The sequence below is a fragment of the Ambystoma mexicanum genome, chromosome 8, assembly GCF_040938575.1.
Source record: "Ambystoma mexicanum isolate Mex_15411 chromosome 8, UKY_AmexF1_1, whole genome shotgun sequence".
Taxonomy (NCBI): domain Eukaryota; kingdom Metazoa; phylum Chordata; class Amphibia; order Caudata; family Ambystomatidae; genus Ambystoma; species Ambystoma mexicanum.
In genome coordinates, this window is record NC_090929.1 from 1558627939 (window position 1) to 1558644576 (window position 16638).

The 16638-nt window shown below is 45.6% G+C and overlaps 1 protein-coding gene across 1 annotated transcript in view; it reads right to left on the bottom strand.

The window, feature by feature from the left end:
• XPNPEP1 (X-prolyl aminopeptidase 1) overlaps window positions 1–16638 on the bottom strand; it is a 297380-nt gene that overhangs the window by 158089 nt on the left and 122653 nt on the right. Inside the window, exon 7 of the mRNA XM_069611759.1 lies at window positions 14537–14680. Coding sequence (XP_069467860.1) covers window positions 14537–14680 — 144 coding nt within the window. The remainder of the gene's footprint in view (window positions 1–14536; window positions 14681–16638) is intronic.

Consider the following 16638-nt stretch of genomic DNA (forward strand, 5'->3'; position numbering starts at 1 on the left):
GGGGCCCAGGGTAAGAGACATTTTGAGCTGTTAACCAGTTCCATCCACATACACCTATGGCATGTTAGAATAAGGGAGTCCTCTCCAGGGAGCTGGGGCAGGGAAGGGAGAGAGAGACAGAGACAGAGAGATATATATATATCCGCAGGCGAGAGAAAAAAAAAAAACATGGGGCTGGGGAAAGAAGGACCAAGAAAGTTGTAAATAAGACTGCCCAGTTAGCTGTGGTTACAAAAGAAGGAACATATACAAAGGGAATAGATATGGAGAAGGTGGTGGCAGAACATAAAGAGTCTGTGGTCAGGGAAACCATGGAGGTGATGGTGTCGAAGCCAGCCCTTAATACAGAGTTGTCTAGAAAGTGGTGAACAGTAAGAAAATAAATCATTTAAGGGAAGGGCAGCGAGGTGAGGCAAATAATGACAAAAAGTAGGAGGAGGAAAGTGTTCAGATAGATTTCTAGAATCTGGCCTGGTGGACAGTTAAGACGCCACCAAACAGTGGAACACAGAGGTTAACCAAACCCAATCAAGGTAAGTGTGGAGAGTGGTCGAGGCTTAGTCACAGGAGTGTGTGATTGGGGTTGGGGTCCACAAGGAGTTCATGCTATGAAGCACACAATTCAATATAGATAGTACAAAAATACTATATTTATTCTAGGCCCAAAAACACACACTCGTAAATTAAATAAGCAGGTAGTAATATCAGATAATACTCCGTTATCAAACATACATACAGTCAACTTTGGTTTATAGAAATGCATTCAATAACTTGGTAAGTAGTGATGCAGTAGAATGAAACCAGTTCACAAGAATTATAACGTAACTTTATAAGGTCTGCTCCAAAGAGAACAGGGGGAGGTGAAAGCGTTGCAATTACTTACCCCTCTGACTCCAAGATTCCCAGATGAATAGATGGGTCGACTGGGGATCGCTGGAGGTAGGTCTTCCTGCTGTTTGTTTCGGTGCAGGATGTCTATGGGTTGTGGGTCCGAGGATTTCTCTGGTCGGCTGCTGATGCAGAATGCAAACCCTGGCAAAGAAGGCAAGCAATATTCAAATGCAGGGCTCTTCTGGATATCTCACAGGACACAGGGAAGAGGCTTCCACTGACGGTCACCACAGAGTGATGATGGCAGGTGTGTCTCCAGTTGTGGCTGAAGAAAACCTTCCAGAGCAGGAGCCCTTGAAGCTGGAAAGCTGAAACTCGGCAGGAAGGCGACTTGTGGCAAGAGCTGACAGACACTGAAAATCCAGCTATTAACGCAGCACAGCAACGATTCTGCAGAGGTATACCACTGTAGAGCTGGTCAGTCCACCGGGGGAGTTGGGGGGGGGGGGGTCGAGAGACACTTTTGAAGGATTGTGAATGCATTGCGACTGGTTGTGGTCCCAAAAGGGACAAGGTTTGAAGCACCGCTTCGGGCCTTTGCAGAACACGCAGTCCAGCAGGGCTTCACCGGGCCAATCACAGCAAAGGATGCTGGGCCTCTTCGGGAGTAGTCCACAGATCTTCAGTTGGCTGCCCGTCTACACATGAAACTTGGCTCCAACGCTTATCTGAAGAAATGGCTGCAGGAGTCCTCTTCTTACCCCAAATCCTGGCTGGAAGCACATATCCAAGACCAGCAATGGTAAGGACCTGCACCATTCAAACAGCCAGCAACTGTCCAATCAGGGACCACTGTGGGTTTCACCCATACCACACTCCTACACTCTGGTGCCCCAGATGTGGAGTGGGACCAGACAGTCCTACCCACATCCTGGGTCTACACACACCAAGCCAGCAGTAGCCTGCGAAAGCAGCGGCTTTCCCAGGCAAATGCACAAACATATAAGAGATTGCCTGACCTGAGAAGGCAGGAAGGCGGCTAAAACACAATATGGCCAAAGAACAAGTGAAATTTCTTGTGGCACACCCATTTTAGGGCACTAGCCACTTTTAGTAGGCGTACACGGAAAACGTGAATGTGCACACTAAAAATAATGCTCAAATTGTAAAAAGGTATCTGTTGTCACCAGCTTGTCTTTAGGCACACATAAAAGGAACCACAAATCCCAAGTGTAAAAGAATAGGGCGATACGAAAGTATCCCACTGCACTGCATTGTAAAATGCTGTGCGCACTGTCAAAAAGTTACCAAAAAGGTAAAAGGTAAAAAGATCAAAAGGGAAACAGTTTCCCAGTACTGATAGCCTGAATGACCGAGCAGTTTCCCCGTAACAAAATGAGCAAAAGGCCAGCGGGGCGAAGCGGAAGGCTTGACTTCCCTGAAAAGGCCAGGACAGGATCAAAAGCAAAACGTTTGGGGGTCCATACAATATGGAGGAAAAGTTGCCAAAAGATCAATCTTTCCCAACAGAAACGAATATCGGGGGACAGAGAGGAGACATAGGTGGCACAAGGGAAAAGCCCAAATCAATTGTCTAGTAGGTGCATTGGATGCACAAGGATGACAGAGGGAGGGGAGGAACAAGAGAAGGTCCTCCCAGGTACGAACTTGTGGCAAGCGATCAAAGAGAAGAGAGATTTTGTTGGATAACAAGGAAATCAGGTGAAGTGGGGAAACTGAAATGGCCTTTGCGTAGCCTTCATTCTACCCGCGGATCCATGCCTTAAGTTTAAGCCAGCTCCAGCATTTCACTAATAAAGGAACCCCTCATTGGCGTCCAGGGCGGACTACACACCCAGACGGGAGTTTACCCACCATAGCTAGCTGCACAAGAACATTGGTAAGGAGACTGCCAGTAACACCAATGGAAAACCAGTATAACAGTTTTCTTAACTATTTTGAATTTTAAGAAGCAGGAAGGAGGAGCAGAGGTTTCCAGATGATTTGATCTTTTAAAAAATGAAGATGTTTCAGGAAGACTTGATGAGAAAAACAAAGAGGGTCCCTAATACATGTAAATACAATAGGTATCCCCTACAATCTGTGTGTAGACTGCACTAAGGGAGAGCCTAAAGGCTTTTGTCTTTTCTAATCCTCTCCCTCTGGAAATTCCCATGGATCTAAAATGTCAAGAAATGGTATTATGAAAATTCAATACAGGTCTCGCACATTTTTCTCTCTCTCTCTCTCTCTCTCTCTCTCTCTCTCTCTCTCTCTCTCTCTCTCTCTCTCTCTCTCGCTCTCTCGCTCTCTCTCTCTCTCGCTCTCTCTCTTGCTCTCATTCTCTCTCTCTCATTCTCTCTCTCTCATCTCGATCTCTCTCGTTTTCGATCTCTCTCGATCGATCTCTCTCTCTCAGTCCTGTTCTCCTCCCCCCTCTCTACTTCCTTTCTCTGATATCCCCCTTCGGTGCTCTCACAGTCCAATCCTTCTCTTTCACCCTTTATTACTGCTCTCCAACCTCCCCACTACTACCTCCTCTCTCTCAGCACCTTTCAATCACACACCCTCTCACTTACACAGTTCTCATTCACCCTTCGACACTATACCACTTCTCTCCTCTCCTCTCCTCTCTTCCCCCACCCCCATATCCCCTCACCAGTCACTGACACACACAAAACTCGTTCAAACTAAGTACCACTTTCACTCTCACATAATAACTCATCTTCACTCCCAAACACTGCTGCAGTCTCCTTCAGCTCTCCTCCCTGAAACACCACTCATTCATCTCTGTATGAAGGGGCTTTCATACCCCAGTCTATCCTGCTCTGCTCCCCCACCCCCGGTCCCCAATGGCTTTCTGCGTTACCTGTTGTTGTGGGCCAATCTTATAATGCATGTTCCCCAGGTGGTTGGGAATTTGGTAAACAAGTATCAAAAATGTTATTTAAGCCCCAAACCTTTTTAACTCTGCAGCGTCCGCTCCATCATTGTAATGTGAAGAGAGGGTCCCAGTCCCTGCCTACTCAACACATTTAACACTGGCCAGCAACCTATGCCCGCACAACACCCTCTGTGTCTGGTAGGATCTCCAATATCATCAGCCATAAGGAGACAGGCAGCGAGAAACCAGAGGGGAAAATGCAGAGCGAGCAAAAAAAAGCCATGCAGGAGCCAAGATGAAGCAAGCTGTTATGAGACCTGCCTCAGCTGGAAAATCAGAGTCAGAGAGTGAGCACTCTTACCGGATCCGCCCATTCCAAGACAGCGAACCTCATCAGCGCAATCAGAGCATGTCAGAGTCCGGATCACCTTGCAGGACTAACACCCTAAACAACATGCTCCCTTTACAAAGGGGTTGTGAAATCGGCTACTTCATCAAATCGTCATTCTTAACCTTCTGTGAAGTCCTCACACAATCAAACTTTAAATCTTGTGTGCCGCCATTGCCCGAGACTAGCAGTCTCCTGTACGAAAAAGGCGTAGGTGCTTAAAAACCCTATTGAATGATTTTGTGATGGTATCACTTCCAGTGGGGAAAGGATAGACAGCATTTAGCAGTGGGAACCAGGTAAGGAAGATAGACAATGGCGAGGGAAGGAGGTGGGTAAGAGGGGGCCCAGAAGAAGCTTGAAGGTGTGGGTTGTTCAGGAAGGTCAAGGGTCGGAGCAAGAGGACCAAGAGACTATGTGGAAAAGAGCATAGGAGCGTGTGGGAGACTTGTTGGAGTGTGCAAGGAAAGGTATTAGTTGGTCAGAGAGAGGGGTAATTGGGTTTGAGTGTGCAAAAAAGGTTGTGTGTGAGATTGTTCGAGGGAGATTAGGGAGTCAGAAAAAAACGACTGGGGGTTTCAAAGGAGAGAAAGTGTGAGTGGACTGAGCAGTATTAGTGTGGAGTGGGTAGTAGTAGTGTGGAGAAGAGAGTAGTAGTAGTAGACAGGCGAGGGGAGCATAAAAGTATACTTGAGTCTGGAATTACCACAAATGGGAAGCTTTCTCAAGCAAACAGGCAGTTTGTGTGAGCCCGGATGTGGGGGTTGGGACGGTCTGGTCCCAGTACAATGATCCTAGTGCCTGAATGTCTGTTGCTGGGCAAATTATTGGTTAGCCAACGCCGATTTGAATTGTGCAGTTCCTTACCATTGATGGACCTGGGCGAGCTACCAGTCCGAATATTGGATAAAAGGATGACTCCTGCAGCCATTCTTCAGCTCATCGTTGGAGCAATGTCCTCTACGAAGAAGAGCAGCCAGATGACAACCCATGGACGAGCGCTGCAGTTGACCAGCACCACCTCAAGTGAAGTCCCGTTGAAATTTAAATACTCAGCCTGATCTCATGAAAACCCCCATCGGGGCTTCCACCCCTTGACCGGTAGGAGCAATCAGTCTCGACCCCTGCTGGGGGAAACGTGGCTTCTGAGCCTGGACCAATTAGCTCCATCATAAGCTACCTCGCGCTCCAGCGGTCGCTGTTCCAAGAGCATCTTTGGAACTTGGAAGATCTTCAACTTGTACAACTAGACGACTGCTCTGGCATTTTAAGCCTTCCATCAACTGAAGCCTTGTACGACCTGCTCCTTTTTATGTTCATCCCTGAAAGATCACATGTCACCGCCTGATCATGGTGACACCCATTGCAATCAGTCTTCAAGGGTTCTGAGGTTGTATGTAACTGATTTCTAAGCACTGCGACTGACCGAGACCAAATCCCACATTCAAAAGTGACCTGTGCACCTACAACTCATGGGCCTTCTTCGACCAAACTAAGCACAGAAGACTGTTGCCAATGGATTCCTGACCCGCAGCAGTGGTCTCTGGAGAATGCATACCCATTAACGCGCCTCTCAAGCCCCCCTGTTCTGCATAGGGTTACATGGGTGTTACGTCCTCTCCCTAAATTATTCTTTCCTGACAGTCTGTGAAGGCATGGGCAAGAATCCCTTCCTAGGTTTATCCTAGTGCCTGTGATTGAGTGAGTTTACTAACCTGAACTTCTCCTTTTTGACTTTTGACAATGCCAGATGTTATGATTCAAATCCCTTAGTAAAACTACCTGAAATTATAACTTTGGAACCTGAGACCCATCTTAGCGTTTCACTCATTCAGTGTTAGGAAAACTGTTCTGTGGTTATTCTCAAGTGTCTTTATTGAATTTCATATATCTGAGTACTTGGCTGTGTTTCACTGGTTATTGAATCATATGCTTTCTTTCTTCTCCTAAGGGTGATAATATATCTGTTTTATAGGTGTATGACAATATTTGCCTAGATGTTTTACTTGCTTGGTGTGTTTTTTAAGGCCTAACATGTATATTTGTGAATTTATCTGTCTAACTGGAATTACTGGTGGTGGTGTATGTGGACTCTTTGTAGCCCGAGACCACTCCCACAGCCCTCCTGAGACCAAGCCTTGCGTCTCAGCTATCCTACCTCGACTGGATTTGGCTAGGACTCGGTCTCCCTGTCCACCATAAATAGTTGACCAAACAGGGTGGATTTTGGAAATCCATCTGAACAGTGTGTCCAAGTCAGTAGAGGGCCCTTTTAGGCAGTGAGAAGAGTGTGAGGGGTGGAGGGTAATGGTCTTTGCGCTAATATCCTAAGCAGTGATGCATTGTTGTCTTCAGCAGCTGGATGGCTGGAATATTCCACGGTTAAGGACTATAGAACGTCGATGGGAAGGGGTAAACTAGCGGGCAGGGTATTAATTACTAAAGGGGTGCGGCTGTGCAAAATTGAAATTGATAAAGGCAAGTTCAACATCAAAAGGAAAGCTTCTAGAGAGATGTCATTGGTCAAGGTAGGGCAGAATGATTCGACTTGAATAAATATTTGGTGAAAGATAAGAGAATGGGAGAGTGGGGAGGAGGAATAGCGAGGGTCAAGTCAAAGAGAAAATGGTAAGAGGGGAGGGGTCATTTGTAGAAGAAGAAACCTGAGTGGAAGACTGGACCAACGATGCCGCAATTCCCCTTCTCATATCACAAACAAGGGCTGCCCACAAAGTGCTGTCCAAAAGCATCTTTATTGATCAGGGTGTCAGGCAGAGTTTGTATGCAGTACCCTTTGGGACCACTACACACAACTAAGACTACGAGAACGGTATCCAGGTGGCTTAGGGTTCGAGTTGATTGGTCGCACCAACTCAAAAAGGGAGAAGCCGTCCTTGCAGGGGCTTCTCTGTCGAGGTGAACTTGGCGATTTGGACCTGCAGCAGGGCTTCACCGGGTAAACCAAAGGTCCAGGAGTTGCAGCAGCAATGCTCTTCAAGCTCGTCTTCGGTTCTTTCGTTCCAGTGGTCGACTTTGCCTTCCAAGCCAAGAGACTCGCCTTTTATTTGGTTCTCTCCCTTTCATTCCAGCCTAGCTGTCACTCACCCAGCAGGGTGGCTGTCCTTGGCGGACAGTCAGCCAGCCAATCACGCTAGAGTGCATTTGGGTCTCCTAGGAGACTAAGCACTGGGAGTTTTGGGCACCTCCCACACTTCCTGCCCACCCCAGACACTCAGGCGCCAGAAGGACCAAACTCAAGAAGGACCTTTCCAAAATGAAACGGCGAAAAAAGAAGACCGGGACCTGTTTTTACAGAGGGGGCTCAGACGCCATCTTGAAAAACATGGCTCCCGCGATTTAACGCTACCGGTGTTCGGGGTCGGGAAAAATCATGGTAGTTCGTTGTAAAACCACTGCCAACAGCCCTTTCGAGAGGAAAGGGTAGCATTTGACTGCTACATGAGTATTTAGACACAGGGGATACCAGGTAACCCCTCCAGCACTCTATTGTAGGATAGTGTGTGCAGGGTCTAGGAATTTGAAAAGACTAGTAAATTCAATTTCACTTTACATTCGCTGGGAAACAGTTTATCCCAGAGAAGGTATTTAAATCGTGGGAAGTCTAAAAGACATCCCTGTGCCACTGCACTGAAGGTGCTGTGCGACACATGAAAAGATGATGCCTATGGAGTGGTCTAAAACTCCATAATCAAAGAACAGAAGAGTAAAACACACATCAAAATACATGAGGGAGAGTGAAAAAAGGCTCACACTCTCTCCAGGTAAGACAATCAAGTCCTCAAAATCCAGCAAAGTTGCTTTGGGTCTCTAAGGTGAAGGGAATTAGCACATTTATGAGAATTCTCCCTAACTGGGAAAGGCCTCAGCCCTTTTCGATAAATGCAACCACCTTGCCAAAGAACTAGTTGATGCCCACGCAACTCTAAACTCTAGTTGCCCCAGCCAAAGTATTTGCCCCTTGGGACCCACCCAAGCTTGCTGAAAGCCAGCACTCTATCAGATCCCTTGAAAAGCCGTGGCGCAAAGACGACAGCCTAGAAGATCCCTCATCCCTGCGTACCAAACTCAGACACAATCTGTAAGGCCAAGTCAACTTACTAAACCTCCACCATTGAGTCAGCCTCTAAGAGGAGCAAAGCCTTATTAGAAGCAGTTAAGCACTGATCCACGCCCCACCTGTCCCTGAGGTGCTGACTTCACAAGAGAGATCTAAAGGAATAAACGGCTTCTTCATTAACAAAACCGATAAAACCAGAGGTCACATTGATGCCTAACCAGACAGAGCCCCGATAGTCATCCCCCCCAGGCACTGCCCTGCTGGAAAGACTTCAACCTACTCTCTTCTAAGGCACTTTTAGATACACACGCTTCACCCAAACCCACTACTTAGATGCTGCGAGGAGCCAGTAATGAGAGATGGATACAAAGATCTCAGGATTGTGGTCACAAACATGTATTCAAAGTAAAAGGGGGTTGGAAAATGCCTCACTATCAAGCAAAACTAAGTGTCTGTCCTGTGTCAAGATGTCCAAAGCAAAAGTTTCCTGAGTCTGAAACCCTATTCTAGCCCTCACGTTCTAAAAGTAACTATAAGGTGTTAAGGGTAATGTCTTTAGCCTTGTAAAACACAAATGTTTAAGTTAAAAAGAATGGTGCAGCTCCAACAGAAACGTTCCCAACAAATAGCATTCACAGTTCCCATGAATGTCTTCCCTTCCCCATATCGCTCTTCAGCAACCCAATAGATCAACAAGACAAGTTCCTCATTGCCCAAGAGGTTATCTCCTTCCTCCTGGTGTTGCAATCCACTTCTAGGAAGGTCTCCTTTCTACAAGTCTTTTCAAACATTCACAATCCTAAGAGTATAAATCTTCCTTGGGATTCTTTATTCAACAAACAACTTGATAGCAAAACAACTTGGATGCGGCCTCCAGACTCGCAGGACACCTGGGATACTCCCACTGTGTGGGGTTTCCACACTTATGCAATTTGACTCACAAACTTATATTTACCGGGTATACTTTTCCTGCCAGACCTTTTCAATGTGGTTCACTTTTTATATTCACAAACTTGACTGCCTGTTACACTCTCCTGCCAGGGATTTCTCATGTGATTTACTTTACACCCTTGCAAATTTGACAATTCTTATTTCTTACATTCAATTCTGGTATTCTTGATTTTCAAATATTTGGATCTCAAATCGCTTTCATTCACTGTGCTGTCTCTTTTCTTTCCTTAATAGCATTCCGAAGAGCCCCGTTGACCAAGCTTCCCTTCCTAGGACTCACTGGCTTTTCGTGGCTCGCTTTGCTCTCCTCGCAGTAACGTGAAGCAGCTCTGCAGAGTCCCATCTCCACTTCACAGGCTCATCAGTTTCACACAGCAGCTTCCACATCCTTCGCGGCTCCCGTTTTGCTGTTGAGCACCCTCTCTGTGTTCGGACGAGTTGGAACTGCCTTCCGGTTCCAGTCAGGAAGACTTCCCTGGACTTCACTTCACTTCACTTCCCACTATGGTCCCAGCATGGCAAACCTGCTTCTGCAGTGCTCCTTCCTCTGCCAACTTCCCAAGCCTTCCAGCTCCACGGTCTCCTCTACGGCCAAGCAGTCTCTCGATCTGCACCAAGGGGATTAGGCTCCTTCCGACAGCACCCCTTTGTTGTATGCTGGCTTGGCGTTTTAAGTGTCCCAGCACCCATCATGCACTTGCAAGCACTAGAGCGCATCCAGGGCTTCTCAGCTTCCTTGATCTTCCTTGCTACATTCAGCCTCCTCGTCCCAGTGTTTCCATACAGGTGAGAATAATGGGCAATGTTTGGTATTTCATTCCCAGAATACTGAAAGATGTTATTAGCAGTTTTTACGGTTGACCGAAGGGGTCTACAACAGTGTGTCATAAAGGCAGGAGGAATTGAGGCGATATCCCGAAAAAGGAAAGGGGATGTGTGTTTTCATCCGATGTTGAGCCATCCCCTTGAGCGTTGTCTCACTCCCATGTGGTCCTCCCCATATAGCCTTCCCTATGGTTGGGGTCAAGTAAACCCTGCCATCCCCAGGCCACATGGGAAGAGGCTACCTGTGGGACAGGATTGATGACATCATCGGGTTCATCACAACGCACATCTTCCTCCCAGCCTCCTTCATTAAACCACTCGCTGGCCCAGCACTTCACGCAATCAGTATTGTGAATGCCTCCTTCAGTGAAGGGGCATTCCTAGATGTGCTGAAGACAGGTCTCAAACAAGCCCTTCTCAAAATACCTTTTAACCCAAAGGACCTAGCCAGTTACATAACTATCACAAGCCTCCCGAGAAAGTAGCTGCGATCCAACTACTTGCCAAATTCGACCAGCTTGACCTTACATTACAGTCTGGCTTCTGCCCCAAATGCAGCACTGAGACTGCAATCATACAAATGGTGGACAATGCACTCAATCTCTGACCCTGGGGACTCGTGTCTCCTAGTCCTCTTCGACCTCTCGGCTGCCTTTGACACAGTTGATCACCAAATACTCCTCTTTCTCCTCGCTGACAGGATGGGATTTTCCGGAAATGTGCTAAAATTGGTTTGCATCCTACTTATCCGTCAGACAGCAGGTCGTACAGATGGGTTCATTCAGATCCAATTGACTCCTAGACATGTGGGACTCCCCCAAGATTACTTTCGCTCCGCTCCCCCAATAATCTTCAATTTATACATGTAACCCTAGGGAATTCTCCTAAATTACCCCATCATAGCCATCCATCAGTACACTGATAATACTCAGCTGTACCTCAAGGTCAATGGCCTCCAGGACTTTGCTTGCCTCCACGAATGCCTGGCTACTATCCAAACATGTATGCCAAATGTTTACCTTAACAAACCATGCAAAAATGGCCGGATATGGCTTGAAGACACGTGCCTAGAAGGCTTCACCCCTCAGCTGTCAGCCAAATCTTTCGGCTTCATTGTTGACAGTAGCCTTTCCTTACAAAAGAACATAGCCAAAAAAGGCACAAGTTGCATGGCTACAGATCCACACACTGCACATAATCAAACCCTTCATTCCCCTGCAAAAATGCTGTATGATGGTCCAAGTACTTGTTATCTCATAGATCGATGGGGGACATGTACTACTTACTTGGCTCTTAATCTAAACCGGAAACCCCAGACAACTCAGGGGACAATTTATCTTAGTCCTTCCTACTAACTGGGGAAATTAAATGTTTCCTTATCAAAAAGGAAGGCTTACATTGAAACTCATCCCTCACTCTGGCTTGTAACACTCAAACAGACCAGCAATACCCCCCCCCCCTCCTCAATGCAATACACATCACTATGGACCACCTCCTTACAGATGCCCGTGAATTAGACTGTTTCTCTCCAATACTGCCCATGCTTCACTGGCTCCCCCTCCCAGGCAAAATCATATTGAAAATTACATGCATCACCTACAAAGCAGTCTAAAACGGAAAACAAACATACTTGTCAGCTAAACAACATACCTCTGGAGCCAGCAATACCTCACGTAGTAAAACTATCAAAAGGAAGGAATCAAAGCAAGCTCGCAAAGAGAAGACTGAGACATCCAAGACCGACAGTCTGGAACTCCATACCAGTAGAGGCTCTTAATGCACCTGCCAACCCCCAGTTTCACAAAACACAATAAATATGTTTCTTTCTACAATACCTACTGGAGGAATAAAAATCCCTCTCCCTCAACCAACAGTAATGCATTACTGCATAAAATGGCAAGCCCAATTCTAGCACAATTCTGTTGTAAGGCGTTCCACTGCTCTTGAGCTTGGTTTGTGCTACAAGCAATAAAATACAATTGGATTGAAGAGTTGGGGAGGAAGGTTATGTAGGTGTGACCAGGCATGCTCTCAGGCCCTGTCAAAGAGGGGTGGGGGGAGGGGAGGTTCAGTCCTCCCCACCCCAACCGGTGCCAGAGTGAGGACGGACCCCTCCAGCCCGCCTTACCTGAAGGAGATTGGCAGTGAGGCCAGGGAGGACCTCACCATGGTTCCATGTAATAATGTCCCTGCAAAAAAATGTCATCTTACAAAAACTCGCCTTTTGCAGAGATATTATTACATTTAACATGCGGGGGACACCCCCGCAACTCCTGTTTTTTTCTTTTGTTCAAATGGGAGCAGGGGACATCCCCGCAGCCCGTCCCGGCAACATTATGCATGGGGACATTATTACCCGATGCCCTCACCGCAGCAGCGCAGTCTGCACTATGCAACAGAGCGCAGCAATCGTCATGACACTGGCCCACGGAGCACGGGGAGTGAAAATCAAGGGCTGGTGCTGCTGCAATAACACAAGCCGCCACAGCACAATGCTTCATTAAGTCCACTAGCAAGGCTATTTTTATTAAACAAAGGCCCCAAAGGGGCTTGCACAGGGGAAATAAGTCCCACTAAGCCACAAGGGAAAATAAATACAAGGTCCCCAGAACAGCCTGTATTATCCACTAAACCAGCAGGGACATGTATTAGTAAAAGGCTTCAGGGAGGTTTGAAAGGATCAAGCACCAGGTCAAGAATCCAGCAGAAGGGGTCAGCGCTTACTATTCCCTATGAAGCCTCCCCCAGTCACACCCACTGTAAACGGTATCAGGTTATACATTTGCGCCAAAAATATCACTGGTAAAAGAAAATGGTGGCAAACATACCGTGGTTTTACCCGGTAAAGGTGTACCTCACTATACCATTTAAGGGGAGCGGGGTCCAGGGGTGTCCCCTGCATCCTTTACAGGATTTTGGCCTGCAAACCACAGCATTTATGCCACAATATTTTGTATTCACTGCCATTTTTGCTGCGAGTTTAAGACATGGAACCCTGTAAACATGTAAGTGTTTTGCTTGGATAAGTAGCCAATCCTGGGAGGGTGTATAAGTGAGTGTGAGCAGCTGAATGTGCGTTAGTTGGTTGAGGACAGGAGTTGGTGGAGGATGTCTGTGAGACCAGAGGAGGAGGAGGCAAGAGACCAGAGTGTGGAAACTATTGAATAGAGGGGGTTTGTGAAGTATTTGCAATTGAGTGGATAGTGTGAAAAGTAGGGGTGGAGTAGGAGTAGCAGTTCGGTAGTGGTAGCAGGGGATTGGAAGTAATAGAATGGTGGTGGGAGTAGGAGGTGGTAGTAGTGGACAGTAGTAAGTCGTAGTGAGTGGTAGTCGGAGACAAGAGATAGTGGTAGCAGTGCGGTGGTAGTAGAAACAGAGTGGGAGAACAGGAGTAGTGGTAGGACATGAGAGGTGGTAGTAATAGTAGCAGAGGAAGCCTGGAGGAAAGTATAACATTGACGAGAGCTGTAGAGTGATAGTTGGAGATCAGATTGATAGTAAGAGCAGTTTATATATGAATGAACTGCATGACGACTTGGTGCTTCTAGAAGCTGAAGCACAGCAAAATGGGAATAAAATGATACCACTGCTCACTTATGCTGATCATATGGTCTTGATTGCTCGCACTCCTCGAGCACTACAGAAACTGATTTCAGAAAGCAGGGTCGTCATGAATGGGCTTGCCTGACCATCAATGCGGCCAAGTCATCTGTAATGGTTTGCTACAGAAATAGAAGGACTCCCAGGTTCCCAGCGACATTCAGTAAAGGTTTAGTAATACTGCAGCTTAAAGAATTTGATCACCTGGGAGTCTGCTTCTTTTTGACATTTACACAAGCTCCTCATATAGCAAAGCTCGCTTCCAGGTTTAAGCAGGCCCCTGGGGTTTTGGGGAGTATGACGATTTAGGTTAATGTCAAACCCAAAGCCAGTAGATCTGGTATTAAAAGTCTCTCACTCCAAATTGGGGGTCAGTGGCCAAATATGGCATGTCACTCTGGGGCTACGCCAACACTAACGAAATTCAGGTCATAGAGAATTATTTCTTTTCAAGTACATTTTATGACTTCTGTGAGCCAAATCAAATCATAGCACTCATATGGAACTGGTCTGTTGACATATGAATCACTGTTGAACCAGATCTGCATTGGCTGTGTATGAGAAAAAACAATAAGGCTGCCCTCACCCAGAATCTCAAATGTTTTACTAACAAAGGACAACTCACTAAAGATTCCATGGTTCAAAGATATAAAAATGAAACCCGCTAAAATAAATACACTGCACTTTTTTGAAGCACAAGACATTTCAAATAGCACAATGGCATGTAATTTAAAAAAGAAATTGGTAGCATTTATCAAGGATAGACGCAAGCAAGCAGAGCTGTAGAAAATGTCCAATCGATGGCTTTGTGGTGAGTCGGAAGAAGGATTCAGAACATTGTATACATTTAATCACTGTAAATATCTGTGGCACAGTGGATATAAGATCAGCAAAAATAAACGTGGGAGCAGGAAGATCATGGCAGGTATGAGGATAGTTCATAGTTCTTATTTGATGGTACAATTCCCAGTCTACCCACCTGTGTATTTCAAGCCAAGAGTCATGAGAGGCCGGCATGTGCGCTTGGGACGATCGGTCCAAATTGCATCGATGAGGTTCCCTTCTACTGGTATGAGGAAATGGCCAGCATTCTTCAGAGCATTCGACATGCTTTTCCACTGATCTGCCAGAACAATAAACATTATGTGGTATGCAAACAGTGCATCATCTCCTTGATGACAGATGCTGAAACTATGGTGGCTCATCAGGGTAGACTCAACCACATCACATCAAGGCAGCTATGCCATTTTCCATCTCTTCATATAGTTGAATAAACCTCACAGCAATTTCAATGCATTAAAGCCACATTTTAGATTTTGTTCAAGTAAGTTGGTGGGCTAGTCTGTGCCGAACGATCTGGTGGTGAAAACGAGACAGGCCAGGTAACCAACTGCTCTATCACAAGCAGTATCTAAATAACCTTTCTTATTTACTTCTACACAAGTCCAGGCATTATAGTTCGATTTCTGTTACAAATATCAGAAGAGGAACCAAACAGAGAATACCACCATTTAGTTGTACTATGGGGAGCTACTGTCATATTGTAAAAAGTTGCAAATAGCAACTTTTAAGCCAGATGTGGTTGAGCCCTCTTATTAATTGTACTTTCATTTATTGAAATGTGCTTGTTTTGATACTTCACTAGGTTTCCCCTTCTGCATATTTTTATTTCGCTGGGAAGTTTTGTAAACCACTTACAACAGAAGGGGAACTGGAACCAGATATGCATGGGCCATGGCTTTGTGCGTGCAAGGAAGAGGACGAATAAGCAGTGCTAGAATTTGTTGTTTCCGAGCATTCCTTTGTGCCCCTTCTTGGTCAGAGTTGACTCTTGCGTCCTTCATTTCCAATATTCCCCAAAGGCAGTACGAATTCTGAGGTTGCAGACACCCCTTTTCTGTTTGTGCTCACCCACCGCATGCAAGGATCTTCTCCTTGCCCAGGGCCTAGCCCAGGGGCTGATTATTTAGAGTGTGAGACCCCCCTCTTAATCCCCAATAGTCCACCCATGATATAACCCCTATGCATGCCATTTTGTGCAGGGAAATTAACATCCTAACATTGACACTAGAATCCAGGATTCACATATCATATAAAGCACTGAGATTTTCCAAGGGAGAGTCACTCTAACCAATAATGGTGGAACATCCTTGGGAATCATCACAGTATCAGTGACAATAAGGACCAGGGATTGTTCTGCATTCAGAAATGCTACACATTTAAAAAAAAACTGCATCTTGCAATGCAGAATCCATGACCTACTTGGACTACAGTGCAGAAGACTTGTGGTGCAGAAGGCATAAGAGACGTGGTGCACCTGGATGTGCCCCTTTTCTGCAAGTGGCTTTATAACAAGCCACAAAAATCACACACATTCTCCAACAATGTGTTGATCATTAAATCGTCTCATCTAGTGTATTAGTATACTTCATATATATTTGTTATTCATATCCTTATGATTACAAATGTCCTCAACATGTCATTGTTATGCTTATATTCAACCAATACACTTCTCCTTATTCAAGGATACTGTTTCCTTGGTCACCAATCTATACATCCTCTCAGAAAATTCCTTCAAGTCTAATATTGTTTTCAATTAATGCAAATGAGTATGCCAGTTTACCAACATGTGACTCAGTCATAGATCAAACTTGCTTTACTTGGCCTAAGCGAGCTTGTTCAGGGAGGTGTATTAATCCAAATAAAGCATGCATAGCCGTCCTTTGCATTTGTATATATTTAATTGATGCTGGCTTTTTTTCTTGCCCAAGTTTCTGTGTCTTTAATGTGACTTTTATAAATTAATTTTATCAGTTTACTTCATGAATCGTGGTAAACGCCATTAAATGCGGCTCTGCCGTGGAGCGACAGGATGAATTGATGAGGCAAAATGATTGGTTAAATTGATGAGGCAAAATGATTGGTTGAATAAAGCATAACAATGACATGTTGAGGACATCTGAAATCAGAAGGATATGAATCAAAAATATATATGTGTAGTATACTAATAAAATAAATGAGATGATTTAATGATCGGTGCATGGTTGGAGAGTTTCTGTGATTTTGATTGTTATATTTCAC